We start from the raw sequence: 27,385 nt of genomic DNA on the forward strand, positions 1-27,385 counted from the left end.
TGTGTGAGCCACAGCAGACACTGACCCTGAAGAAGACCTAGTTGGTCACAACACATTAGTCTTTTTTTCCTTTTCTTTTTTCTTTCTTTTTTTTTTAAAATAAAGAAACTCTTAATCATTTTGAAACAACAATTTATACAATTTGACATTATATCAATTTCATATTCTAGCTTTTGTGAAAAATAAAAATCTATTTTGCACTTACAAATAATATATTTCATATTGATTTATGTCTTTTCTCATGTCGGGATTCGTCCCTAAAACAGAACTGTATGTGCCACACTTGTTAGAATTACTCCCTGAATGAAAGCTTTACTTTGACAGGAATGTAGGATCATCCATTTAACAAAAGATGTACTGATTGAGGCTACAAACCTGTTTATGTGTTCTCCTCAGTGCTTAAGCAACAGTTCCTCTTAATCTTATTGGGGTTTTTTAGATTTATAAGGGATTACTGTGAATAAAACTGGATCATTGTAGTCCATCACATCTCATGAGGGTTAAGACTTAAGGGCGGCTTGACATTTTAAGGTTTTATCCAATAAGGGGTACTACTAGAGTGAAGTAAAGGATTGAATGAAGACAAGGGTTATGTTGCACAGGAAATCCTTGTGTTATATACAATTTGACTTATCTTTATGTAGAAAAGACAGGCAGACAGTTAAACCAGCATGAGTTAAATGAACACACCTGTACATTTGAATTCATTGATGCATTTTTATTATCTATTCCACACGTTTATTTATTAAAATACATAAAAATAATGCCACTAGTAGACCAGTGAAGCATGTTTCTTCATATAATTACATGAAAATATCCCTACAAAATTCATCAGTCAATAGTGTTTAAAGGTCAAGGTGAGTTTAGAGTCAGAGCTCAATCTGACTCCTTTGCTTGCTCATTCACTCAAATGTACTCACACATACATTTGCACATATGCTGTACAAGATCTCCTCTAAAGCCTGATTGTGTCTGGTCCTGAGTTGTTAAATCCATAAATTCATTTGGCAAAGGTTCAAAACCTTTTGGAATGAGTTCTTTTAAATACTGAAAGCAATCATTGAGGAAAGTGTCCACAAACTTGAAGAAGTGTTGATTAAGTATTGATCCTTAAGCAGCAGTGGAGACCTCTGTCTTGCTTGTTGAAACTGAGGTCTCATCATCCACAGCACCACCCATGCCAATAGTGCTCAGCATGCAGTTACGGAACTGAAAGGCAGAGTGAAGACAGCAAATTCAGAGATTAAGAATATATTAACACTGAATTTAAAAACAGGGGAATCTGTAGAATATATAGAACCAACCTGTTTGTTCAACAGCACATAGATGACAGCGTTGTACAGTGCTGAGCTCTTGGCAAAGAAAGCAGGGATGGAAGCAGTCAGGGCAGTGAAGGCAGCTCCTTTGTTCATAAAGATCCAAGCAGCAAAGGAAGCATATGGAACCCAAGCGACCAAGAAGCCAAAGACCATCAAGACACACATACGTGTTACTTCCTTCTCAGCTTTCTGGGTAGACGCTGAATCCTGCTGCTGGGCTGCTGCCTAAAGAGTTTAGTAAGGTAAGAAGGTAATTAAGATTAGATAAGTAATTGAATAAATTAAGATGTTATATGAAGTAAATGTGATTAGTTTGCTGATTCACTGCAGTAATTCTAAGGAACTGATATGGACAATGTAAGAACAACTCAAACTTTTCAAACACTTACAGCTTTGACTGTCATCACAAGGCTTCCATAAGTAAAGAAAATGAGGAAGACAGGTACACAGAAGTGACAGCTGAACATGTACATGACGTATGATTCATTGTTGAATCCTGGAGCCAGAGTGTAGTAGTCAGGTCCGCAGGAGCACTGCATGCCTTCAGGAATGTACCTGTCATTTTTAAGAAAGCCAGTTACCCTTTGCTTTTAAATGATAAAAATCTCATGTGGTCTTGGAGTGGTTAAGACATACTAAAACCCTTTAAAATGGCTATAAAATACTAAAGCTACATTGATCTCTTGTAAAGGAATTAAATATATTTGCATATTACCTGGACCAGCCGAAAAGTGGAGGAACAGCACAAGCAAGAGCCATTACCCAGGTGAAAAGGACTCCTATTCCAGCATGAGTTCCAGTGAATTTGAAGCTTCCCATGGGTTTGCAGACAACAATGTATCTCTCAACAGCCAGGACAACCAGGGACCAGAGAGCAACCTGACCTGCAGGGAGAGAAAAAGAAAAAATGTATAAAATCATGCTGTTTGTCAGCCATTAACATCAGAAGCAAGACTTCTGTCATGTTTCTCGCTTCCTCTTTCTTACCTCCAAGTGTTGCCATGAATCCCTCAATAGCGCAGAAGGTGGGTCCTAGGACGAAGTAGCCAAAAAAAGAAGATGTGATGGTAATGGTGAATCCAAAGCAGCACATGATGAGTCCAGCCACAGCCAGGTTCACCAGGATGAAGTTGAGAGGCTGCTGAAGCTTTTTGTTTGTAAATGTTACAAACAGCGTCAGGCCGTTGATGGGAGTTCCAGTGCAGATCAGGAAGAACATGTAGAAAGCTAGAACCTTGTACATGATTGAGTCTACCATGTAGAATTGAGGGTATTCAAATGGACTTCTCACAAGCCCAGTCCTGTTGGACATGGGGATGTAGAAGTTCTGGCCCTCCGTGCCATTGGACTCCATTCCTCCATCCCAACCCATCCTCAGTTGTCTTGTTAGCCGGAGCTTCAGCTGAAGGAAAATGCCAACAGTGTCAGAGAGGTAAATGCTCACTTCACACAGATAGTTTATGTTGATGTGTGTTTTATACCTTCCAAGTGTTATCCTCAAATTAGTAAAATTAGATTACAGGAGGATTGTGAGGAAGTGAACAGCTCAAGTTTAACTGATAATTGACTTTAAGAAATCTCTGCTGGATAATTAATTTGATGTGAAATGTTTCACGAAAAGCTTTTTGTATTTGGCATTTGTCCTACATCTCTAAACAATATAGTTTCCTTCTCTTTTTACTTTTTCTTCTTTGGAAATTTCTAATAATAGTGCTTTCTAATATTGTAATCACCATTTTCCATTTTTTCCAGTAGACATTTAAATATCTTATCGAACTATTAACAAAGTGTGTAGTGGAGAAATTATTTGTTTTAAGGCATCAGCTGTAAAAACCAATTTTTCTTTGCGATGCCACTGTTTACATTTGAAAACACATTTTTTGATAAGCAGTTATTAAGGTAACATCAATTTATAGTGTTGCTGGGAGGAGTTTGTGACTTAAAATTTTAGCATTGCAACTTACATTAGCATGTATGAATACAGACAGACTTCAAGCCTATTTAAAAGGGTTACAGTGGATGCATTAGAGCACACACGGTTTGCTTCTGACCATATATGTTTCTGCTGTAAAGCCCATAGTCACTGACTGACACTGGCTTTTGTCTCAGAGAAACTCACATGTTGGCTTACTTAAAAAATAAGAACAATTTTGAAAATATAAATTCTTATAGAGGTGAGCGCATCAATCCGTCTGGATATTGCAACAGCAGTTTGAGTAGCAGTTAGTGGTTCAGGATATAATAATTAGACAGAAAATACAAAGTTGTGTTCTGGTGAGATATATTCACTTCAGTCACACTAGCAAAGCTTAATTTAATGGCAATAAGTGTGACCGTTTGTAGTTTAATTGTAGCCATAACCATGCCGTAGTATGTTCATAACAACAGTGTGGCTGCTGTGAGACTTGCACTTTTCCACATCTTGCAGACTATTTTAACTGAATAAATAGGCTTTCTCTCAAAATATTCACTGTCCTATAACCCTGTGGTTTTAAGAAAAACCCCATACAGTGGATGAGCCTGACTTCCATGATTATTTTCAAATATTGCAGAGTAAATTATGGTCTCTTTTATTGAGTGAACATGATATGGGTAAAAACATAGATAATAGAAAATTCTTGTGTTTGTTCTTTATATATATATATATATATATATATATATATATATATATATATATATGTGTGTGTGTGTGTGTGTATGTATATATTACAATCACTTGTCATTCTATAATGATTCATAGCAAATATTATAGCTGACTGTTTACATCACCATATTTACTTATCATGATACATAAATCAAAGTATTTACTATTTAAATAATCCAAACATGATACCACAAATATATGTTTGATCAGCTTTATTCTGCATTAGGAGCACTGTTATTTCTAACTCGTGTTACTCCATCCATTAAAGCCTGCCACAGTTCATTGCTGCTGGCATGCCCTGGTATTGGATTTCAAGAACCAACCTGGGTGCCGCAGCCCACAGAAAACAGGATTATACAGAGCTAAAGCTCTTCTCAGTGAAACGGGACTTCTTCTGTAGAGACACTGAGTCTAAACAATCATTGTGTGCATATACAATAAATCTGACACCATCTTTGTGCACTTACTTAATGTAAAAGTTTTTACCAATATGACTGTCAGTTTTCCATATTTGAAGAAAATTAATGAGGTGGAAAACCTCAAGGATGTGAACTATTTAGATGATTGCAGTAGTCCACAATATAGTTTAATCATAGTTTTCCCATGAAGTATAAATTTATTGCAATAATATCATATTATTATAACTGTCCCAGAGGGTGATGGCTGCAGGCAGGAATGATTTCCTGTACCTTTCTATGTTGCACTGAACTTGAAGAAGTCTCCCGCTTAACATGCTTAGTTGTTTCTTTAATGTGTTGTGCAGAGGATGTGAAAAATTATCTATTATCTTTACTAGCTTGTTCAGCATTCATCTATGAACAATCAAACCCAGTGGCTACGGAGTTATCCTCAGAATAGAACCAGCCCTCTTGATCAGTTTGTTCAGCTTCTTTAAGTCTCTGGCTCTGATGCTGCTGCCCCAACAGATGGCTGCAAAGCTGATTGCACTTTCCAAACAGACTTATAGAAGATATGCAACATTTTGGTGCAGACATTGAATGATCCTAGTTTCCTCAGAAGTACAGTCTACTTTGTCCCTTCTTGTAGATGCTTCTCTGTTGCATTTCCAACCTAGTCTGTTTAGCTGAACTTCAAAGTACTTGTATTTCTTCCCCTCTTCTCCTAAAATGTAGACAGCATTTTGTTTACTTCTGTTCCTCCTGATGTCAGCAATCATCTCTTTTGTTTTGGTTGTGGACTGTGTCTCGAGGACTTTCATGATGTGAGATGTTAAGGCAACTGGTCACTTGTCATTTGGTTCAGATGGTTCAGATGGTTGGGGTTTTTAGGTACAGGAACAAGACAGGATGTTTTTCAGAGTACCCGAACTCTTTTCTTAAGGTGTTGAAGAATCTAACACAGTTGTTCTGTGCAGGTTTTCAGAACACTGGTGCTGACATCATCTGCACCTGCAGCCTTGTTCTGGTTCAGTTTTTCCAGACAAGGCAGAGGTGGAGGAGGTTTCTGTATGTTTTGAAGTTGAGGGAGATGAGGCTGTGTTAAATGGGCCTTGTTACGCTATTTTTTTAGCTTTCTACAATATTGTAGTGTTGAATACTCATCAGACAAGTGAGCAGTATTGTTTTGTTTTTGTTTTGTTTTTTTGTTTTTTTGTTTTTTTTATCACATTAACATATGTTTGCGTTTTCCAGAGTGTCTTTACATTCAGTATCCACGGCGCTGAAAACAATAACTTTTAGAGAGTTTTTTTTTCTACTTCAATATTTCAGTGAGGTCCCAGGACGGGGGACTCTGATTGGTCATCTTCTCAAGGTTGTGCACAGGCACACCCACCTTCACTGCTCAGCATAAGGCGGAAGACACATAGCGGTGGACACCGCAACGTTTTCAGTGTCAATATGTTACACAAGAAATGTTTCTTCAGCTGTGAGGGAAAGCTACATTTGTTCAAATTCCCAAAGGAAACAACAGTTAGACAGCAATGGCTGGAGTTTGATTTTGGGAGCTAGTCACAGAGTTGTGTCAATGTTTGTATTTGTGACTCGCACTTCACCGAAGACTGCTGGGTGAATAAGGGCCAGCACAATGGGGGATTTGCAACCAGACTTTAGCTGAAAGTTGGATCTGTTCCTACAATCAAGGACTGTGTTTCCTATCCTGAGCCACAAGCTTTAAGTAAAACCAAATAAGTTTTCTGTTTTGTTTTGATAGTGTGTGAGCAACGGTCAAACTAAAGGAATTAACCCATACTTACTTTACCTGATTGCTACCAGCAGGTAACCCACATGTAATGATGAACAGAAAGTTAGCAATCAACACTAGATGGAAATACTACAAAAGCAACAACCAGGCTAAAAACATCTAGCCAATTAGCCACATGAAACAACAGATGTCTAGAAATACAGCTAACTATAGTGTAACAAGTGCATGAAAGCGTTAGGAAATAGCATAATTTCCTTATCTATTTTTTGGCAGCAGATGTTTTCCACCTATAACGACGTTGTGGTACATTTGTCATATAAACACCTGATAACAAACAAAGAACGACAAACAACTTTATATCAGATATGCTGGGAAGCAGAGTATTTACAAACTTATATGTCCTGGGCCCCGTTTAAAAAAGCGGGTTTAGTGAAAACTCTGAGCTAGTTCCCTCCGAGTTAAGGGAAACTCTGGGTTTTTGGTTTCACAAAGGAGTTCAGCGTAACCCTGAGTCAGTTACTGCGGCAACAGACTCTGTGAAGCTAACCTGTTCACTGGCAGATTTTCTTCACCTAACCCTGAGTTTCTCCTCCTCTTTAGCTGCAGCCTGCAGACTGAAGGAAGTGAAGAGGCAGTTGACATCGAAGCACAATTACTCTGCAGATATCTATGTCAGGAAAGGGAGATCAGACCCCACTTGGATGTTTTATCATTCCCTCATGATTATTTGTTTAAGCGTTACCGTTTTTCTGCACAATTGATCATGTATCTGAACAGTATTCTCAGCCCTCTATTGTTCATATGACACACCGTGGACATGTTCTCAGTTTGGAGCAAGTTCTTTGTGTTGCACTTCGTTATTTTTCTTTTTTTGTTGTTGTTGTTGTTTGTTTTGTTTTTTTTGTTGTTGTTTTTTTTGCTGACGGGAGTTTTCTTTATAACATCGGTGAGGCTGGGGGTAAAAAAGAGCAACTCTTCCTTAGGTAACTGTCACTGTAGGATGTGATCAGACTGTCAACGAGAACAGTCTGCCTAAATTAGGGACATTCTAGTAGGGTTGAGTGCATAAACAATTATAAAACACCAAATTAAGAAATATCTTTTTAGAATATTAATACCAAGATACATTGAAGCAATGATACAAATGTTTAATAAATGGAACACTCAAGATAAAAAATAATACTATTTTCTGTCATGCCAGCTCATGTTCTTTTGCTGCCGTTACTTTATAGCTTTTTTCCCAAAACATATGGTCATATTCTGCATATCGCTGCTGTCGGGCGCAAACCACCTATGTCCAAAACTGTTATTTTTCAAGAAATTAATAAAACTGTATTGTTTTTGTAATAATTTGACATAATGTCATTGAACATGGTATTGTGTTTTACATAATGTATATTTGGTTAAATATTTGTAAAAACTACAGACAGACATAAAAGGTGACCAATAGTACTGATTTATTAAAAAAAAATAAAAATCACGAATTTTGGACGTAGGAGGTTTGTGTCCGACAGCAACGATATGCATTTATTAATATTCCCTACTCCACTGGCGCCAAAATGGGAGGAGCGACTCTTTTTTATTCACCTGTTGCCATGGTGAATCGTGAACTCTGTGTTCCCTTTATGAGGGTTTTTTATCAGCTCATGCACGCGTTGTTCTCAGGGGTAAGTTAACTCAGACTTGATTGAACTAACAGTTATAACCTGTTCTGAAACCGAAAACTCTGAGTTTGCCAACTCAGAGTCTGTCAACCCAGAGTTGCGCTTTTAACTCAAAGTTTGTTGAACCCGCTATCTGATACGGGGCCCAGCAACATTTCTTGCTGTGAATTACTGAGTTGCTACAGGTTGCTGAATTGTTCACTCTCGTTTTCGGGGTTTATGGCTGTTTGTTTTGTGTTGACATTGTTTTCTGAGTAATTGTATTACTTTGGTTTGTTTACGAGTTTTACGAAAACAGCGTGCGCTCCCAAAAACTTCTCCCAGCATTAGAGATTTGACGTTCATGAACGAATCGATTCTTTTGAACAACTCTTTTAAATGAACGATGGGAACCAATTCACAGCTGTGAGCCATTCATTTGTGAGCCATTTTTTTTATATACAAATTTTTGACACTGCCTTCATCAAATCAAATCAAACTTTATTTATAAAGCGCTTTTCATGCCATAGGCAACACAAAGTTCTTTACATGATTAAAAACTAAAAACACTCAATGAAATCTTTCACACAGTCACACGCACACACGTATACACACACACGCCAAGCCCAATCCCCCCACCCACCACCCCCCTTCCAGCTAAAAATGACTGAATGAATAAATAAATGAATAAATAAGTAAATAAGAAGTAGTACAGTTGAGTAAAATGAAAATAAAACAAATAACATTTGTGACATCAAAGAAGTCTGATGTCCAACATGCTCCATTCATGTGAAGCATCTATGGGCAGAGAGTATTGTTTGGAAACAAATACTGTGAGTTCTATCCAAAACATTTACTAGAATTTGCACAGACTGCTCAGGTTTATTCTTTTTTATCTTATGTTTTTCCTATATTTTTTTAATCTTGTATAGTAGATTTCATTTAGGTACATATTTTGATTTTTTGTCATTCTTATATATTGTGAAATTTTGCAATATATTGTGACAACGAGCCAGTCTTTTGAATGGCTCTTTGAAAGGAACAGCTCCTTAAGATATGGCTCCCTTCAAAGAGCCATAAATCCCATCTCTACCCAGCATTTGACCAATCAGATGCAACCCACTTCCGGGGGAGGCGGGGCTTAGGGCGCAGGAATCTCATTCTGCTTGTTTCTGTCCTGATCTGAAAGAATCTATATAAAATAAATAAAGGGGTTTGTGGAAAAATGCTGGATTGATTCTTATCTTTGTGGGTTCATGTACTAAAACAAATTAGCCTGATATGAGCGTAATAGAGCCACTTCAAGGTCCATGACTGGGCTACAGGGTTACAGTGGAGGTGGGACAGGGAAGCCTTGGGCTCAATTGGTGGTACAGGGTGACTTGAACCTATTGAAGAACATGTTCAGCATATTAGCTTTATCTAGATCTTCATCAGTCTGATCTCCCTTTAACTTAAAGCCAGTGATCTTTTTCATTCCTGACCACACATCCTTCATGTTGTTCTGCTGGAGCTGACTTTCTAACTTTTTCCAGTATTCCTCTTTGCACTTCTTAATCTTTGAGTTGTAGAGTAAAGTAGATGAGACTGTCTTCAATATTTCCCTGTCTTCCTCGCCGAATGCTTTCTTTTTGATGTTTAGCAGCTGTTTGGGGTTATTTGTGATCCAGAGTTTGTTATTGGGAAGTACGTCACCATTGTTGTTGAGACAAAGCTGTCCACACAGAAGTTGATATAATCTGTCACACTCAGTCATGGCATTGTTGTCCTCTCCATGTGGCTCACAGAGGACATTCAAGTCTGTGGCCTCAAAGCACTCTCTCACAGCATCTTCAGCTTCTCTAGACCAAGTTTTAAAAGTCTGTGTGATGACTGGTTGTTGCTGATAACTTACTGTTACTATAATTATTATTATTAGTGGTGGCAGTGACAACAGTAGTATTATTTATCCATTTATTCATTTTCTTTTTCAGTTTGACTTAAATGTTTTGTTATTATATTATTATTATTACACTATACAGGGCTCGAAATGCTATGTGCTTCTGCAAGCTTGTGCACCTAAAGTTAAAGTAGCGCAATAACTTTTTACAGCACGTGCACCTGTGCAAGTATCGAAAAAGCCTGTAGCTCGCAATGTTGCTAACTTAGTTATTCTGTCACTATATTTAGCGACTGTCCTTTTTAAGCAACCAGTGGCAAATTTAGCAACTTTTTTCTCTCCAGCTGCAGTCAGAGCACCCACACTGAAAATGAAACATGCATATATAGAGATGCCACTGGCTGATCCACCCTGGCTCTCAGTAGTCTGCAGATAACATTCTGTATATTTTTTAAAATATGGTTGGGCATGTTATCATTATTGCTTTAACACAAAAACACAAACATTTGTTTTATTACACATTAACACAGTTTATATCTTTTTCAAAGTTCGTTGCTCCTTGGTCCTGAATACATAGACAAACCACAGGACACAGGAGAGGGGCCACTGAGAGCACCTATATGTGGACTGCTGCAGCTGCAGCATCACCTGGACAGGTGTCTGTCAATGTCCACACATGAGCGTGCACTTGATGAAAATTCCCGACATACTGTGATTGTTTCAAGGAATTTCTACAAAAAATTTAAATCTTTTTAATTTTAAGATATTTTAAAAAGTTGTCAAATAACCTTTATACAGGCTAAACGTGACTGACTTGTTACTGAACAGATATCACTTTATCTTCTTCTATTTATGTTATAATGGGAATTTGTAGATTAACTGAATATTTAAACAAGTTTAAGGTATTTATTTTTCTCTTGAAACATCACTTTCTTTCTCAAACTATAGAGGACCTGAGATTCTAATTGTTAAGGTGTGGTGGGGTGAGGACCCAAATGCAGTCCGATGCAGGAACCAAGTTTAATGAAAACAAAGCCAAGAGATTTACAAAGAGCTAAACTGGGGTCAAGACAGCAGCATGACAATGAACTGGCAATGGTTAAATGAATCCAAGGGTATATATATATATATATATATATATATATATATACATGACAAGACTACAAAAATCTAAACCAAAACCCAGAGACCATGACACTAATCCTGTTTTTGTCTGTTCCAGCAGGCAAACACATCTGATTAGATTTTGTTCCCTCTGTGTTGAGAAGATGATTGTCAAAGCTTCACACAGCTTTGATATTCATCCTGCCTACCTCTCACTAATAAATCCTGAAAATTGCTTCCTTTTTTGTCATAGGTATTTAATTTAATTACATAAATACTCAAGTTAAGATTCACCAAAAATATTTTAACTGAAAAAGGCTTGCATCTCACAATTAAAAAACTTCCAAAATAAGGACTGGTGTAAGTACAGTACAAGTAAGTCAGGCATGCACTATTCTGTTGACAATGTGATGCTATGTTGATGTGCTCTATTATTATTATTAGTCATTATTCTTCTGGATTAGGCTGACTGGAAAATCTACCGCTACACAACATGCTGCCACAGGTATGTTTATGTTTCTGTGTGTTGTTGTTTTAGTTTTGTGGGATTTTTTCAAATACTGATATAAGAATGTTTCTACTGTCTTATATATTAACAGTGATACCGTTTTTTTAAAGTAAGTACAGCCATTTGTTTGGCAACTCCACTTGCCAACAAATTATATAATGTAGGTTAAGGCTGTATAAACTTCTCTCTATTTCCAGGGTTGAAGGGTCAGCAGGATTTTATCTTGCACCGATTAAGAAAACAGGTGAGACCATTGTTTTTGTTCCATATAAATTAATATAGCTTGCAAGAATTTTTCTTTTTTCTTTTTGTAAGGGTCAACACACTCTTGTCTGTTGCACAGCAAGTACTTGTAATTAACTTTGAAATGTTCAGTAGTTTGACTGTGTGGGGTTTAAATAGCAGATGATCAAACCAGCTTGAGTTCAGTAAGGACACTAAGCTATTTTTTTTAATGCATGCATTTATTTCTTACTCCCAACTACATTTTTTTATGTTTTTTCATTTGATTCATAAAAATCATGCCACTGGATGCTCATTCTCTCTCACATTTGCACTCACACACAAATTCTCACAAACGTAGTACAAGATTTTTCTCCAAAGACCATATCACATTAGTTTACACATTTGAGTAGATGAGACAGAATTCCTCATTGATTTCTTATCCACGGTTGTTAAATCCATAAAGTTGTTTGGCAAAGGTTCAAGACCTTTTGGAAAGTGCTCTTTGGAAGTTTGACTGTTATCATTGAGGAAAGTGTCCACAAACTTGAAGAAGTGTTGATTAAGACACATGATCCTTAAGCAGCAGTGGAGACCTCTGTCTTGCTTGTTGAAACTGAGCTCTCATCGTCCACAGCGCCACCCATTCCAATAGTGCTCAGCATGCAGTTACGGAACTGAAAGGCGGAGTGAAGACAGCAAATTCAGATATTAAGAATATATTAACACTGAATTTAAAAACAGGGGAATCTGTAGAATATATAGAACCAACCTGTTTGTTCAACAGCACATAGATGACAGCGTTGTACAGTGCTGAGCTCTTAGCAAAGAAAGCAGGGATGGAAGCAGTCAGGGCAGTGAAGGCAGCTCCTTTGTTCATAAAGATCCAAGCAGCAAAGGAAGCATATGGTACCCAAGCTAGCAAGAAGCCAAAGACCATCAAGACACACATACGTGTTACTTCCTTCTCAGCTTTCTGGGTAGACGCTGAATCCTGCTGCTGGGCTGCTGCCTAAAGAGTTTAGTAAGGTAAGAAGGTAATTAAGATTAGATAAGTAATCGAATAAATTAAGATGTTATATTAAGTACATGTGATTAGTTTGTTGATTTACTGTAGTAATTCTAAGAAACTGATATGAACAATGTAAGAACAACTCAAACTTTTCAAACACTTACAGCTTTGACTGTCATCACAAGGCTTCCATAAGTAAAGAAAATGAGGAAGACAGGTACACAGAAGTGGCATGTAAACATGTATATGACGTATGATTCATTGTTGAATCCTGGAGCCAGAGTGTAGTAGTCAGGTCCGCAGGAGCACTGCATGCCTTCAGGAATGTACCTGTCATTTTTAAGAAAGCCAGTTACCCTTTGCTTTTAAATGTTAAAAATCTCATGTGGTCTTGGAGTGGTTAAGACATACTAAAACCCTTTAAAATGGCTATAAAATACTAAAGCTACATTGATCTCTTGTAAAGGAATTAAATATATTTGAATGTTACCTGGACCAGCCGAAAAGTGGAGGAACAGCACAAGCAAGAGACATGATCCAGGTGAAAAGGACTCCAAGTCCAGCATGAGTTCCAGTGAATTTGAAGCTTCCCATGGGTTTGCAGACAACAATGTATCTCTCAACAGCCAGGACAACCAGGGACCAGAGAGCAACCTGACCTGCAGAGAGAGAAAAAGAAAAAATGTATAAAATCATGCTGTTTGTCAGCCATTAACATCAGAAGCAAGACTTCTGTCATGTTTCTTGCTTCCTCTTTCTTACCGCCGAGTGTAGCCATGAATCCTTCAATTGCGCAAAAGGTGGGTCCCAGGATAAAATAGCCATTGAAAGCAGATGTGATGGTAATGGTGAATCCAAAGCAGCACATGATGAGTCCAGCCACAGCCAGGTTCACCAGGATGAAGTTGAGAGGCTGCTGAAGCTTTTTGTTTGTAAATGTTACAAACAGCGTCAGGCCGTTGATGGGAGTTCCAGTGCAGATCAGGAAGAACATGTAGAAAGCTAGAACCTTGTACATCATTGAGTCTACCATGTAGAACTGAGGGTATTCAAATGGACTTCTCACAATCCCAGTCCTGTTGGACATGGGGATGTAGAAGTTCTGGCCCTCCGTGCCATTGGACTCCATTCCTCCATCCCAACCCATCCTCAGTTGTCTTGTTAGCTGGAGCTTCAGCTGAAGGAAAATGCCAACAGTGTCAGAGAGGTAAATGCTCACTTCACACAGATAGTTTATGTTGATGTGTGTTTTATACCTTCCAAGTGTTATCCTCAAATTAGTAAAATTAGATTACAGGAGGATTGTGAGGAAGTGAACAGCTCAAGTTTAACTGATAATTGACTTTAAGAAATCTCTGCTGGATAATTAATTTGATGTGAAATGTTTCACATAAAGCTTTTGTATTTGGCATTTGTCCTACATCTCTAAACAATATAGTTTCCTTCTGTTTTTGCTCAGGTGGGTGGTGGTTGGGGCGCAGACAACATTTAGTGTTGAATGACTATCACTTGTCCAAGGGTCAGTTAAGGCAGCACGTAAAGTACTTCAGTATGTTGTTCTGTATCATCTGTTGTAGATCATAATGCTGACTTCATACGTCATCTCACCAACCATCTGCATGGTGATAATATCTGTAACTAGAAGCACTCAGAGAGCAAAGACCTCCCAGATATTTGAGTAAGGTTGCTAACAGACAGACAGACAGAGAAACCAACATTCTCAAATACATGACCTCCACCTTTCCTGGTCAGTGCCCCTTCTGGCTTTCATTAAAACTTTTATAGACCTGCCCCTGCATAGCTGAAGTATAAATCCTTTCTACCACCTGTCAACTATTTTTGAAGAACCAACCCCAAAATTATAGATGATCAATGTGTGCATGGCTGTCTTATGAGTAGTAGATGTTTTATAGCTGTGCCACAGCAAACCTCATTAATGTTAAAAAGCAATAGGGAAAAAAGCTGACAATATCTAATGGAAATAGGCTGCTGTTGTTAATATTTTTATTTTTTCAGCTTCACATGATAGTGACATGGGTCTGATTGACATGTGACTGCTAAATTTTGTTTACTTTTGCTAGTGCATCCAAAAACAATACTTGTGCCATACAATGTGCCAGTATGAACCATAAACTGTTAGTTTTCACCTTCTCAGCTGAACGATGAACAAACACATCAAGAGAGACAGTACAAGAGAAAAGCCAATCAGCCACTGACAGTTGGAGTCATGATTCATGGAACAACAGAAGAGGAGGGGGAGAGGAGGAGGAAGCTGCACTGCACAGACACAGAGAGCAACTAGAGCAGCAACATTTGTGCAGAACTGCATAAAAAGATAAGAAATAAATAAATAAAATTTACAAAAATGCAGGAAAAATGCAAGTTTTGAACCCTTACACTGGGAAAAGTGTGGGTGTTAAAATACCCTCATCCCCCATGGATGTGATGCCCATGCTTATAACACATATAGGTGGACATGTGACCTGAATTTTTAAATAGAATATTCTTCTCTTCTTCATTCTCCCTCTTCTTTAGAAATTGCTAAAACAGCTTTTCTAATAATATGATTACTCTCTTCTCAGTTTTTGAGTGTGATTTAAATTATTGTTACATTGACATTTTTCTTTTTCCACGATATGGCACTATTTATAATCTAAAAATACATTGTGTAGATAATAAAGTCCAAATTTATTCATTTGTAGTGGTGCTAAGAAGAGTGGGTGACATATAAAGATTGTACCAATACAACTTACATCGGCATGTAGAAAACACAGGTTTCAAGGCAATTTAAAGTAGATGTTACAGTCGATGCATTAGAGCACACAGGGTTTGCTGCTGACACAATTTGGTTTCTGATGAAAAGCTCAAGGTCAGTGGATGACACCGACTTTTCTAGCAGAGAAACTCATACATTATCTTTGTGCACAGATTAAGTCTTTAAGTTGAAAATAATGTGAATAGGCCTGTCAAGAGACTTCTGATCTCATGAATGAATAAATAAATAAATTAATTAATTAATTAATGGACACTAGGTGGCACCATAGGTTGTTTTTCTCCCCTGTGTGCACAACTAAGCATGTGCCTGGATGTTTCAAAGGTATCACTGCTGTTATGTCTGGTAAATGTGTGTTTGCTTCCTTCAATTACTCCATACTTAATCAACAGTTGGCAAGGTTTAATTTACGAGCACAGGCTGGTGGTCAAGACAAGAGATCTTATAAATTATCCAACATTGTACGCAATAAAAAGGTATTTCCAGGATTTAAATTGGGCCAAAGCTCTCCAATGGCACCATGCAGATACAAAAGCTTAGTCATCATGGGATATATAATTTCAGATATCCTCAGCATTATTTAAATATATTGGCTCGTTAAGCCCCAGTTTGTCAGTGACATATAAATGCAACACTTCATCTTGGTATCTCCTCGCCAAAATTCCCAAGCATATGTCTGCAGTCTTCCCCAGTGTGACTGGAGCATCAGAGCAAAACTGAGATAAGATAAATGAGACATTCTGAGGATAACAACACCTCTGCACAATCCATTTTCTCTGTGTACTAAACACATTATCAATGTCAATAACTTATCATTCGGTTATACATGATAGAGAGTCTGATAGCAACGTGAATAGGAAATAAATCCAAGTTTTTGGATAGAAAGTTGACTCTCCAAACCCTTCAATGGCTTAGTGAAATAGCTTTATTTTGATTGTTTCCAGATAATTAGAAGCCTGTCTGGTGACGTCGATAGAAAATATATTAAAAGGCTTATGTGCTCACGTGTTACTAAATCGTGGTCATGGATTACTAATACCTTGGAATTAGATAATTAACTTGTGGACACGCACTAATTATGTGAGGGAATTTATGGCAATTGCCCAATTTTAGCATATCTAATTTTAGTTTAATTAGATTTTGTTTTAATCTTGAGGTTAATTACAGTGATAACACCAATTGGTTCACCTTTCTGAATATTTTTCCACAAAACAACTATTTCTGTGATGTGTGGGAGGAAATAGAGAGGCAATTTGCGCCAATAAACACCTTTAAACATTTAAGAATCACTCATAACACAATGATGAGATTATGATGAGGCGATCAGAAGAGGAGGAGAGGGCTGGTGTGGGTAGGGCGAGACATATTACTCTTGGGGTCCTTTGATGCTGCAGCCTGCAGGCAGGTACTATCCAGGCACAAAGGAAGAAAATGTGGAGTTGTTGGAAACTGTCATTGACTCTTGGGAAAAAGATTCATATCTGTCTGTTGTGTTGATGTTCAAACAGGTATTATAACTCAATTATATGCATGATTATAACACACTCACAATAACATAACATCTTTTATTATCAATGTAAGAACATTGTCAGGCAACACTCAGCAGTGAGATGTGGTTTGGCAGCTTTTTCCAGCAGTGGGTGACATTAAAAAAAAGTAATCATACATGATGAAACAGCTAAGAAATAAACCTTGAATAAACCCTAACCATTAGTTTTTAAAATAAATTACTTTGTCAGACCTTTGGGGTGATGGCTTTGACAGCTTGGGAGAAGAAGCTGCTCAGGAGTCTTTCAGTTTTACATCAAAGTGACTGGGATCTCTTTCCAGAGCGGGGAGGAGAGGAAACATTCGTATGACCTGAGTGTATGGGATCAGAGCTGATATTCCTGGCAATCTGAAGATAGCTGGTATAGCTGTCACTGAGAGAGGGCACAGTGATCCCTATGGTGCTTTTCTGCCACTCCACCACCCACTGCAGATCCATACTATTCTCTGCTGTGCAGCAGTGGCTCAGGATGCTTTCAATACTGGCTCTGTAAACATTAAATAGGTGTTGGGGACGTAAGCCTGTTTTAGCTTACTGAAGAAGAAAAGGTCCTGCTGAGCCTTCCCCACCTGACAGGCAACCTTTGTGATCCAGGTGAGATCGAATGTAATTTTCTGAATTGGAATTGGATTTGTTGAGAACCAAGTTATTTTGGAGACATCACAAAACCAGTTGGTCGGGTACTCATAAACATGGCACATTTAAAGTTAGAAATATCAAAATAAAGCCGCATTCTGAGTGGTAAGAACCACCAAAAAAAAAAAAAAAAAAAAAAAAAGGGTTGTTGGGGGAATTGGTCTGTGAGAATATATATATATATATATATATATATATATATACTTTGACTCATTGAATTTGAAACAGCAGGTGGTCCAGCATGAGTGAAATGAACATACAGGTAGGTTTCTTTTTTTGCATGCATTTATTATCTGATCTAAATGACATTTTTATGTTTTTTTTTTCATTTAGTACATAAAAATAATTCCACTGGTAGACCAGTGAAACATGTTTCCCCATATAATTACATTAAAATATCCCCAAATTGATTGCACATTCATCAGTTAAAACTGCTTACAGGTGTCTTGAAAGTTGTGGTGTTTTGAGAGTCCAAGTCCACTCAAATTCTCACACTAATTCACTCACTCGTGTGAACTCACACACACATTCACACAAATGCTGTACAAGATTTCCTTCAAAGAAATTTTTCACTTTCTAATTTGCACATTGAAGCACACAAGCGTGAATTCCTTAAGGTGTTTCTTCTAGAGTTGTTAAATCCATGAATTCCTTTGGCAAGACGGTGCAAAGACGTTTTCAAATGAGTTCACTTAAATTCTGAAAGCAATCATTGAGGAACGTGTCCACAGACTTGAAGAAGTTGTCGTAATTAAGACACATGATCCTTAAGCAGCAGTGGAGACCTCTGTCTTGCTTGTTGATACCGAGGTCTCATCCTCCACCATGCCACCCATTCCAATAGTGCTCAGCATGCAGTTACGGAACTGAAAGGCAGAGCACAGAGGTGAAACTTTAGAAACTGAGAATTATGTTTTTAAAAAAAGGGAAATACAGTTTACCCAGAATATGGCTTAGAGCTTAAAATTAGGCATTTACTGCAATACAATGAAGACTAATATTAGCATATTAATAATAACACATTTACAGTATTCTTGTGAACAGTGAAGACTACACTTTTTAAAGCATATTGTATCCCTATATATAGCCACCTGCCCATTTGTGATGGTGCTAAAGAAACAGCAGCACACAAACACAATGTAGTATATGTTGTTTGAATTAGACTTCTGCTTGAGGTACCACAATAGACCAGCAAAAGTCCAATGTTTGTTGAGGTTGGCATAATCTCTAGTCAAGTTTTATTATTTTCGATCTCATGTACAGATCTACATGTAGGCTATTAGACTCTGATAACAGCCCAGTTTCAAAACTGTAACTTTCTGACTTTCTAACCTGTATCTGACTAACTTTGGTGGCACAGTGAAATTCATTATGTATATTCCTAAATCTATAGTTGCCAGACAGAGTTCCAAGGCTAAAGAATCGCACTTCACAACTTTTTCCGTGTGACTTTACAGCTGAGTTTTACTTTACGTACCACGTCACATGCCAGAAACTGGATATCAACACATTTTGAACACACACCATGGCTGATTAATCAAAGAAATGCAAAAGAACATAATTGGAGGAAGAGAGCAAGAGATAAGACTAAAGTCAACATTGGACTGTATTTTACTCATTGTAAAACTTAAATTGGTAGGACAGGTTGGATACAAGATGGATGTCGATTTAGCCATTAGGGGGTACCTTACTGAACAAATCTGCCTAAGTTCAGTAGTGCTTCTCCAAGTTGAGTCAAGTTCTGCTTCAGCATTTGAAACCACCATTCTGCCCTTAATGTAAATTTGTGTCATTGCATATTTTTTCTCTACTTTATGACCTGATTTTATGTCTTTTCTTTTTTGTTTTTCTTACTCTTATTGTTTCCTGTGTAACAGTAAGAGAGTAATGCATTAAAAGAATACACAGAACCAACCTGTTTGTTCAACAGCACATAGATGACAGCGTTGTACAGTGCTGAGCTCTTGGCAAAGAAAGCAGGGATGGAAGCAGTCAGGGCAGTGAAGGCAGCTCCTTTGTTCATAAAGATCCAACCTGCAAATGTGGCATAGGGTACCCAAGCCACCAAGAAGCCAAAGACCATCAAGACACACATGCGAGTTACTTCCTTCTCAGCTTTCTGGGTAGACGCTGAATCCTGCTGCTGGGCTGCTGCCTAAAGAGTTTAGTAAGGTAAGAAGGTAATGGACATTAGATAAGTAATCGAATAAAACAGGATGTTATATTAAGTACATGTGATTAGTTTGTTGATTCACTGCAGTAATTCTAAGGAACTGATATAGACAATGTAAGAACAACTCAAACTGTTCAAACACTTACAGCTTTGACTGTCATCACAAGGCTTCCATAAGTAAAGAAGATGAGGAAGACAGGAATGAAGAAGTGAACGACAAACATGTATATGACGTATGATTCGTTGTTGAATCCTGGAGCCAGAGTGTAGTAGTCAGGTCCGCAGGAGCACTGCATGCCTTCAGGGAGGTATCTGTGTGATTTTTCAGAAAATAAAATAGTATTTTAATATTCACAGAATTAGAATAAAATGTTTAAGTTCAATTACACTAAAGTGATAATATCTAAGAAGTAAATACCTACCTGGACCAGCCAAAAAGTGGGGGTGCAGCACAAGCAAGAGCCATGATCCAGGTGAAAAGGACTCCAAGTCCAGCATGAGTTCCAGTGAATTTGAAGCTTCCCATGGGTTTGCAGACAACAATGTATCTCTCAACAGCCAGGACAACCAGGGACCAGAGAGCAACTTCACCTGCAAGGAGATAAAAGGCAAAAGCAGTTATATATTCATATCGGAAACATAATTTCTTCTATTAGGCCTTTTCTATTCTCTTTCTTACCGCCGAGTGTAGCCATGAATCCTTCAATTGCGCAAAAGGTGGGTCCCAGGATAAAATAGCCATTGAAAGCAGATGTGATGGTAATGGTGAATCCAAAGCAGCACATGATGAGTCCAGCCACAGCCAGGTTCACCAGGATGAAATTGAGAGGCTGCTGAAGTTTTTTGTTCGTAAATGTTACAAACAGCGTCAGGCCGTTGATGGGAGTTCCAGTGCAGATCAGGAAGAACATGTAGAAAGCTAGAAGCTTGTACATCATTGGGTCTACCATATAGAACTGAGGGTATTCAAATGGACTTCTCACAATCCCAGTCCTGTTGGACATGGGGATGTAGAAGTTCTGGCCCTCTGTGCCATTGGGTTCGATTCCTCCGTCCCAACCCATCTTAACTGCTCAGTTCTGTTGCTGTGAGTAAAGAGTTTGTTGTGTTAGAGGACACAAGATTCGGACTTGAGTGTTGTGATTTTTATACCTTCCCACTCCCCACTTGTTTAAATGGATTACCATTACAGGATTTTGAGGTGAAGTGAAGTTAATAGGTCATTAATGTAACTTAACACCTAGCAGAGGTAAGGTAATTTGGTCCGGATGAACTCCCTTAATCCTGAGTGAATGAAATCAGCTTTAAGACATTAGGACATTATCAGCTGTAAACAGGACATATACATTCATGTGTAAAATGTGAATACAAATAGACTGCAATAATTTGCAAATCCCTGCAAATCTCTTCTAAAGCCATGTTTTATTATAGAAATACATACATAGAAAACAGAAGTTGAGATGGAGCCATTTTACCACTTGATAGTAAAAGCTTATTTTGAACTTGGTGGCAGCAACACAAATCAAAAAAGTTGGAACAGGATTGTGTAACATCCTGTCTTATTGTAACAACACTTACATAGAATAAGTAGGACCAGATGCAGAAGTTTTAGCAGAGGAATGTTGGCCAATTCTTGTCTAATAGCTGCTCAAAAGTCCTGGGCTTTTGTTGCAGGATTTTTCATTTCATGATGTGTCAGATGTTTTCCTTTATTTTCTTCTAATTTATTTCAAAAGGGACAATGCATATTAATGAACATTCAAATATATGCAATGCCAGAGTTAGCCAAAAGGCTACTTTACATTAGTAGTCTTTGACGTGAAATGTCTACACTGCAGACAGGCTAGTTCAGCACCTGGACTCTTCTCCAATAACGTCATGCTTTTGTGATGGATGCAGTATATGGTTTAAGATAGTCTTTCTGAAATATAAAAGCTTTCACTGAAAGAGATGTCGTCTGGATGACAGCATAAGGTGCGCTGAAACCTATATATACTTTTCAGCATTCATGATCCCTTCATAGATGTGTAAGCTCCCCATGCAGTAGACACTAGTACAATCCAATACCATTATAAATGCAGACCTCTAAACTGTCTGCTGATATCAAGCTGGAGTGTTCTTCTTTTCTTTAGTCTGTAAACACAGCGTCCATAGTTTCCATCAAGTTCTAAAAGATTGACCACAGAACAATTTTTCACTTTGCCTCAGACTGTGGCCCAGTGAAGAAGGAAACATTTGGTTTGCGTATAGCTTCTTCTTTGCCTGACAGAGCTTTAACTTGCATTTGTGGAACGTAAGGGCCCAAAGATCTCAACCATTCCAATTTTGAGCTTCAGTATTGTCCCACGCATAAAGAGATTTCTCCTTTTCTCTGAATCTATATACTATTGATGGTAGAATCATCTTAATCTTTGAAACAATACCTTGAGGAACATTTTCTGAAACTGTTTCCATTTTTAGATGTAGTTTATTGCAGTTTTTGCCTCTGCCCATCTTTACATCTGAGAGGCTTTGCCTCTCTAAAATGTACCTTTTATACCCAGTCATGTTACTGACATGTTGCCACCTAACATAATTAGTTGTCAAATGATTCTCCTTAGATACTTTTCCAACATTTTTTTTAGCTGTGTTGCTGTTATCAATCAAGCGAATATCTCCCATGAAATGGAAAATATCTCAGTGTCAACATTTGATATTTTGTTTATTTTTTGTTAGGATATTTACCTGAACAAAAATAATTTTACAATTTAAAACACAAAACACCACAATCCTGTCCTATCTATCTATCTATCTATCTATCTATCTATCTATCTATCTATCTATCTATCTATCTATCTATCTATCTATCTATCTATCTATCTATCTATCTATCTATGAGGGATAGATGGATATGTCATTTTATTTAGAAACTAGCAAGCAATGAACAAAAGAAATGAAAAACAAGTAAACTTATACCAATATGAGAAAAACACAGAACAAAATACTCCCCAATGATTATCAGTACCCTTCTTCCTCCCCTTATTGTTTTAAAACCATGGCTTTGTACCACTTCTTGACATGGATTCATGCTTAGACATTGTTTGAGCTCCTTGTTTATTCTGTAAAATGTTTTACATTTAAATTTGGCCCTGGAATTATGCTTCTTTTCCCTTAGGAAATTTCATTTTTGCCCATTTTAGGGAGCAGGCAGTATGACTCTTTATACATAAATTTAGCTGTATGACAATTAACCAAATCAGTAAGTTTGATTTTAGGAAAAGTGGAGTTGTGTGATCTTTATAACCAATATTATGAATTATCCTTATTGCCCGCTTTTGCAGTATGGATACTGACTAGAGCACATTTGTAAATACTTTCCCTTACCTCCACATGGTAATTTAAATATGGTAACACCATATTTAGAGGGCAGAAATGGTACATTTACATTATACACAATGTCCTGACTTTTGGAATTGGGCTTGTAGTAGACAGATGGGTGCTGTAATCATGCTGTCTGAGATTCTAATTTGATTTAGACTATCAATAAAGTATTTGACCTCTATTATCCATTCTCCGTAGGGGCAACTTTAAGCGTCACTATCCTGATTGGATTAACTTCAGTATCTCCTTGTCCTGCAATGGCCTGGCCACAGTGTCGAAGAAGCTTACTGTCACAAGTTAGCCAAAAACAAGATGTGACTTATTTGTTTCTTTAATTTATATCAACTACGAGGGGTTAAGGACATCTATTCTGAAGAGCGCTTCTGCTTACCTGAAGTAAATGAATGTGAATAAATAAAAGAAAAACGTTTAGCCAGTTTAATTTTGTTATTGCAGTTTTAATGCAGGGATGCCTGAAATTATATTTAGTCTTACAACTAGGTCACAGCAAAGCTGACATCTGGTAACTGGCAGATAAACAAGCAACTAAGAGTGATATAAATAACATAGCACAACAATAGTAAATTCAGCACTAATTTTAAAGTGCATAGCAATGATGTAAAATGTGCTAATTTTCTATGTATTTATAACACATATCTGTATGTCACATAGGAATATGATAATATAAGGATAATGTTTATTTTTCAAGTTTGAATTTGGGTTTGACAATAATATAAATCTTAAATAAACCAGTAACGTGTAATCTTGAAATAAAATGCTCTTTAATCTTATCCCTGTGAAGATGGTGCATGTGACATCCTAATTATCTTATTTATCACTTAGATAAATAAAGGACTTTAAACCATTAGGTGTTAATACCATTAACAATTTTCTACTTACCTCACCCATCCCAAAAAATGCTATTTTATTCATTTTAGACTTACTCCACTTTCATTATAAGAAACTGCTTTTTCTTAAGTTTGAGTAAAATTTTCATCCATTGATTGTAAGACACCTTATATGGTCTACCATATTTTGACTTTTAGTTTGATCTTAAACATCAGAGTGAATTTTTTCTAAGACCTTTTCGTTTGGGAAACAAATTGGGGGAGTTTCTAGTATCAAAATTACTTGAGTTTGAGTTTAGGAAAGTATTATTTTTACACAATATAAAGCCTTTAGAAATTCTGCACACACATGTCACCTGTTTATAATCAAACAAAATAATCTACTAATGTGGGCTATTCCTTATAAGAAAAGATCATCAACCACTCACTAGTCAGTCATCATAAAACTAGTTTCACAGATGTTTGTGAAGGTGAGATAAAATATTAAATACTGGACAATTTCAAGGTTTAAAGCTTTCATTTTTTTTCTACTATTTCTTATGTACGTGGATAGGAAAATATTTCATATATTTCATACAGGAAGAAAATCTATTCAGCATTAGTATTTATATACAGAATGCTAAAAAATTTGGCCAGTTTCATAGTGTAATATTACACATCACACAAACAGTAAGCATATTTTTTAGAAAAAAGGCCAAATGAAGGTGAACTGAGAAGTTAATTGAATTACATCTTAACTTTCACTGTTTTGATCAAATCATGAGGTTAATTGACATTGTCAATTCATTCTTATACTGACTCTGTTAAACAGAGGGTTTCTTGATAATGAATGCTCTTCACCTCTCATAGTTGATATATATTAAAGAAACAAATTCACATCTCATTTTTGTCCAGCTCGTGACAGTAAGCTGTTTTTTTACACTGTGGCTGAGCCATTGAAGGAGACAAGTTAATCCAATCAGGACAGTGATGCTTAAAGAGTTTAAAGTTTTTTGATAGCTTAAATTAAATTATGAACATAGCACGCATGATGACGTCCCCATCTCTCTACCATCTCTTTCTGTTTTAAATGTTACAGATATAGTAATACTTAAAAGTTTGGGAATTAAGTGTGAGCAGAGCAGTGAAGTGTGTGTGTGCAAAATATTTTTCAGTTGAACCTCTTATTCATCAAAGTGAACATTTATTGTGTGAACTTCAACAACTTTGAAAACTCCAGCCGCAAGAAAGAACATTACAAGGTGTAAAAACTATAAATAAATTTTAAGCAGAAATATCCAGGCTTTGAATATGTGGTGCATGTATGTGTTTGAAAGAAATAGATAAATGGGTTGCGAGTGAGTGTGTGTGTGTGTGTGTGTGTGTGTGTGTGTGTGTGTGTGTGTGTGTGTGTGTGTGTGTGTAAGAGAGAGAGAGAGAGCGAGAGAGAGAGAGTGAGTGAGTGTGTTTAGTTAACATTTTCAATAACAGTCCCTATACATTGAAGCAGTTATTTTTTTTCTTCTTTTTTTTAAGAAAGGGGAAAAAAACAAACGCACAGATTTTTTTTTTTTTTAGTCTAAGCAAGACCCAGTGCCTGTGCTGACTACACTGCGTTGAACTCATTCAATTATCGCTTGTGATCCAGTGTTGTTGACGATTTATCAACAGGAAGACACGGACTGCTGTGGGCCAAAAATGAACAAAAAAAATAGCTCCTCTATTAGCCGTTGACAGCTGTAACATCAGCCCGCACCGACTATCACCGTCCTCCTTCCATACACACATACACACAAAGATAACATGAAGACAACCACCGCTTAACTTCCAGCCAATCAGAGATTTTAAATGAGACGCTTCCTTGTTCAGCGTATCGATTGAGCTTCTGACGTGTTCAAAGACACTCTGTAAATGTCGTTACGACCAAAACAGAATATTTTTATCTCAGCTGAACTGATTTTGTGTTCACTGTAACAATCTTAACATGACAGTTACATGTAATAAGTGACAGTCTGTAACAATGTGAACTATGTTGACCAATATAAAATATACAAAACTAACATTGCAGTAGTTGCTGTGGCTGGTCCTCTGCATGAAGACCAGAATATTTCCCATCATGCTTTGTGGTACCCCAACTCTGTTCTGCACTGTAAGTTAATTGTATTTGTGTCTGTCAAAATGTGTATTACTACTTTACATACTGTTTGTTAATATACAGTGCAATTTGATTTGAAGAGCACTTTAAAAAAATAAATAAATAAAAACACTGTGCTGTAAACACAAAAATGACTTGGGAATTGTTGGGAAATTTTGGCTTGTGTTTTCATTCTAACCATTCCATAAGGTGGCTCCATATCCCCATGCTTTAACGATGAGATCACTATTGTTAATTTCCCCTCACCAAAAAACTTTGTAGCACAACAAAAGCAAACAAAATTAACGATTTTACTCCAAAATTTTCCACACAAGAAAACTGTAGTAAAGCAAAAAAAAGTCACAATGTATAAAAATAATAATAATAAATCATTTTATATATGTACCCATATAACATCTACTGTACAAGATTTAAAAAATACAGAAAAAATAAAAATAGAATAAACCTGAGTGACAGCAGTCTAAACTTTATTAAACTTTTTGGATAAATACTCACAGTATTTGTTTCCGAACAAAACTACAAATTACATTGATGCTTTCACATGAATGGAGCGTGTTGGACATCAGATACGGCCACTCGCTTTCAAGGCCAATGTTATTACCAGCTTTGTAACTAGATGTCAGTAGTCATGACACACTGCACCTTTAAACACTTAAGCTATACGATTCCAAAAGTATGTACAACATTGCTGCTGTATATGGCCAAAAAAAAATTTTTTTTTTTAAACCAAATCCGATTTTCAATTTGAACAATTTTTTTTTCTTATTTAACTTATTAAAAAAATTATACTTAATGTTTTTGCACGCATGCATATATATATATCTATATATAGATATAGATATATATATATATAGCAGAATTTTATTTGTGTAGATAGCTGAATTTATTAGGTAGCTCTCCATTTTGTGCACAGTTTTTATGAAGTCCTTTATTTTATTTTATTTTATTTTATTTTATCATTTTCCTGAAATCCTTTCTTTGCAATTTTATTTTTGTTCCTCTTAACAGTTCTTATTGTTTATACGTTTATTTAATCTTGGTTTTACTTTTTAACTTTAGTGTTTTCTTCCTGCGGATCTTCCACACTGGTAGCTCTACCTGCTCTGTCTGTGGGGTTGTTACCATGGTGCCTGCCCTTGTCTGGGTGGCTAGGGGTCCCGTACTGCAGCCCTGTGGCTATGGTGTGGACCCCTGCCTGTCTTGACCTGGGTGGTTCCTGTGGTGGCGTGCTCAGTGGTCATACTGTAGGTGGCTTCTGGTGTGACTGGATCCCCAAGCTACCGTTTCCTTACAGCAGCCTCAAGCCAGATGTTTTCATTCTATTCATATTTTTATTCTTATATTCAGTTAATAGACGGTAACTAGGGATGGGAATTTATAGTTGTGCAGACTGGGGTTATGGGCGGATGGTGGGATTG

General features: G+C 37.0%; 3 protein-coding genes across 3 annotated transcripts; all 3 read right to left on the reverse strand.

Annotated features, from left to right (window-relative positions):
* Positions 1-1,110: 1,110 nt before the first annotated feature.
* On the reverse strand, positions 1,111-2,691 carry LOC121635059 (green-sensitive opsin-like). The gene is made up of 5 exons (XM_041978123.1): positions 2,307-2,691; positions 2,035-2,203; positions 1,709-1,874; positions 1,305-1,544; positions 1,111-1,209 (listed from the first exon to the last, which is right to left on the reverse strand). Exons 1-5 carry the CDS (start codon positions 2,689-2,691, stop codon positions 1,111-1,113), a joined length of 1,059 nt encoding a protein of 352 aa, XP_041834057.1.
* A 9,369-nt stretch (positions 2,692-12,060) lies between these two features.
* Positions 12,061-13,641, reverse strand: LOC121636677 (green-sensitive opsin-like). Its single transcript, XM_041980403.1, has 5 exons — positions 13,257-13,641; positions 12,985-13,153; positions 12,659-12,824; positions 12,255-12,494; positions 12,061-12,159 (listed from the first exon to the last, which is right to left on the reverse strand). The coding sequence occupies exons 1-5, from the start codon at positions 13,639-13,641 to the stop codon at positions 12,061-12,063; spliced, it is 1,059 nt and encodes a 352-aa protein (XP_041836337.1).
* A 4,578-nt stretch (positions 13,642-18,219) lies between these two features.
* Positions 18,220-20,689, reverse strand: LOC121636674 (green-sensitive opsin-like). The gene is made up of 5 exons (XM_041980399.1): positions 20,305-20,689; positions 20,048-20,216; positions 19,772-19,937; positions 19,368-19,607; positions 18,220-18,318 (listed from the first exon to the last, which is right to left on the reverse strand). Exons 1-5 carry the CDS (start codon positions 20,687-20,689, stop codon positions 18,220-18,222), a joined length of 1,059 nt encoding a protein of 352 aa, XP_041836333.1.
* Between the last annotated feature and the right edge of the window lie 6,696 nt (positions 20,690-27,385).

The sequence above is a fragment of the Melanotaenia boesemani genome, chromosome 3 (genome assembly GCF_017639745.1).
Source record: "Melanotaenia boesemani isolate fMelBoe1 chromosome 3, fMelBoe1.pri, whole genome shotgun sequence".
In the NCBI taxonomy this organism is placed as follows: domain Eukaryota; kingdom Metazoa; phylum Chordata; class Actinopteri; order Atheriniformes; family Melanotaeniidae; genus Melanotaenia; species Melanotaenia boesemani.

Bases quoted from the DNA above. Each gene is read 5' to 3' on its own strand.
- LOC121635059 (XM_041978123.1), bottom strand. From the start codon at position 2,691: ATGGGTTGGGATGGAGGAATGGAGTCCAATGGCACGGAGGGCCAGAAC. The intron at 1,875-2,034 runs GTAATATGCAAA...TAAAAATGACAG, and splicing joins CCACTTTTCGGCTGGTCCAG to GTACATTCCTGAAGGCATGC. The intron at 1,545-1,708 runs GTAAGTGTTTGA...TAAACTCTTTAG, and splicing joins TTGTGATGACAGTCAAAGCT to GCAGCAGCCCAGCAGCAGGA.
- LOC121636677 (XM_041980403.1), bottom strand. From the start codon at position 13,641: ATGGGTTGGGATGGAGGAATGGAGTCCAATGGCACGGAGGGCCAGAAC. The intron at 12,825-12,984 runs GTAACATTCAAA...TAAAAATGACAG, and splicing joins CCACTTTTCGGCTGGTCCAG to GTACATTCCTGAAGGCATGC. The intron at 12,160-12,254 runs GTTGGTTCTATA...TCCGCCTTTCAG, and splicing joins ATGTGCTGTTGAACAAACAG to TTCCGTAACTGCATGCTGAG.
- LOC121636674 (XM_041980399.1), bottom strand. From the start codon at position 20,689: ATGGGTTGGGACGGAGGAATCGAACCCAATGGCACAGAGGGCCAGAAC. The intron at 19,938-20,047 runs GTAGGTATTTAC...AAAATCACACAG, and splicing joins CCACTTTTTGGCTGGTCCAG to ATACCTCCCTGAAGGCATGC. The intron at 18,319-19,367 runs GTTGGTTCTGTG...TCTGCCTTTCAG, and splicing joins ATGTGCTGTTGAACAAACAG to TTCCGTAACTGCATGCTGAG.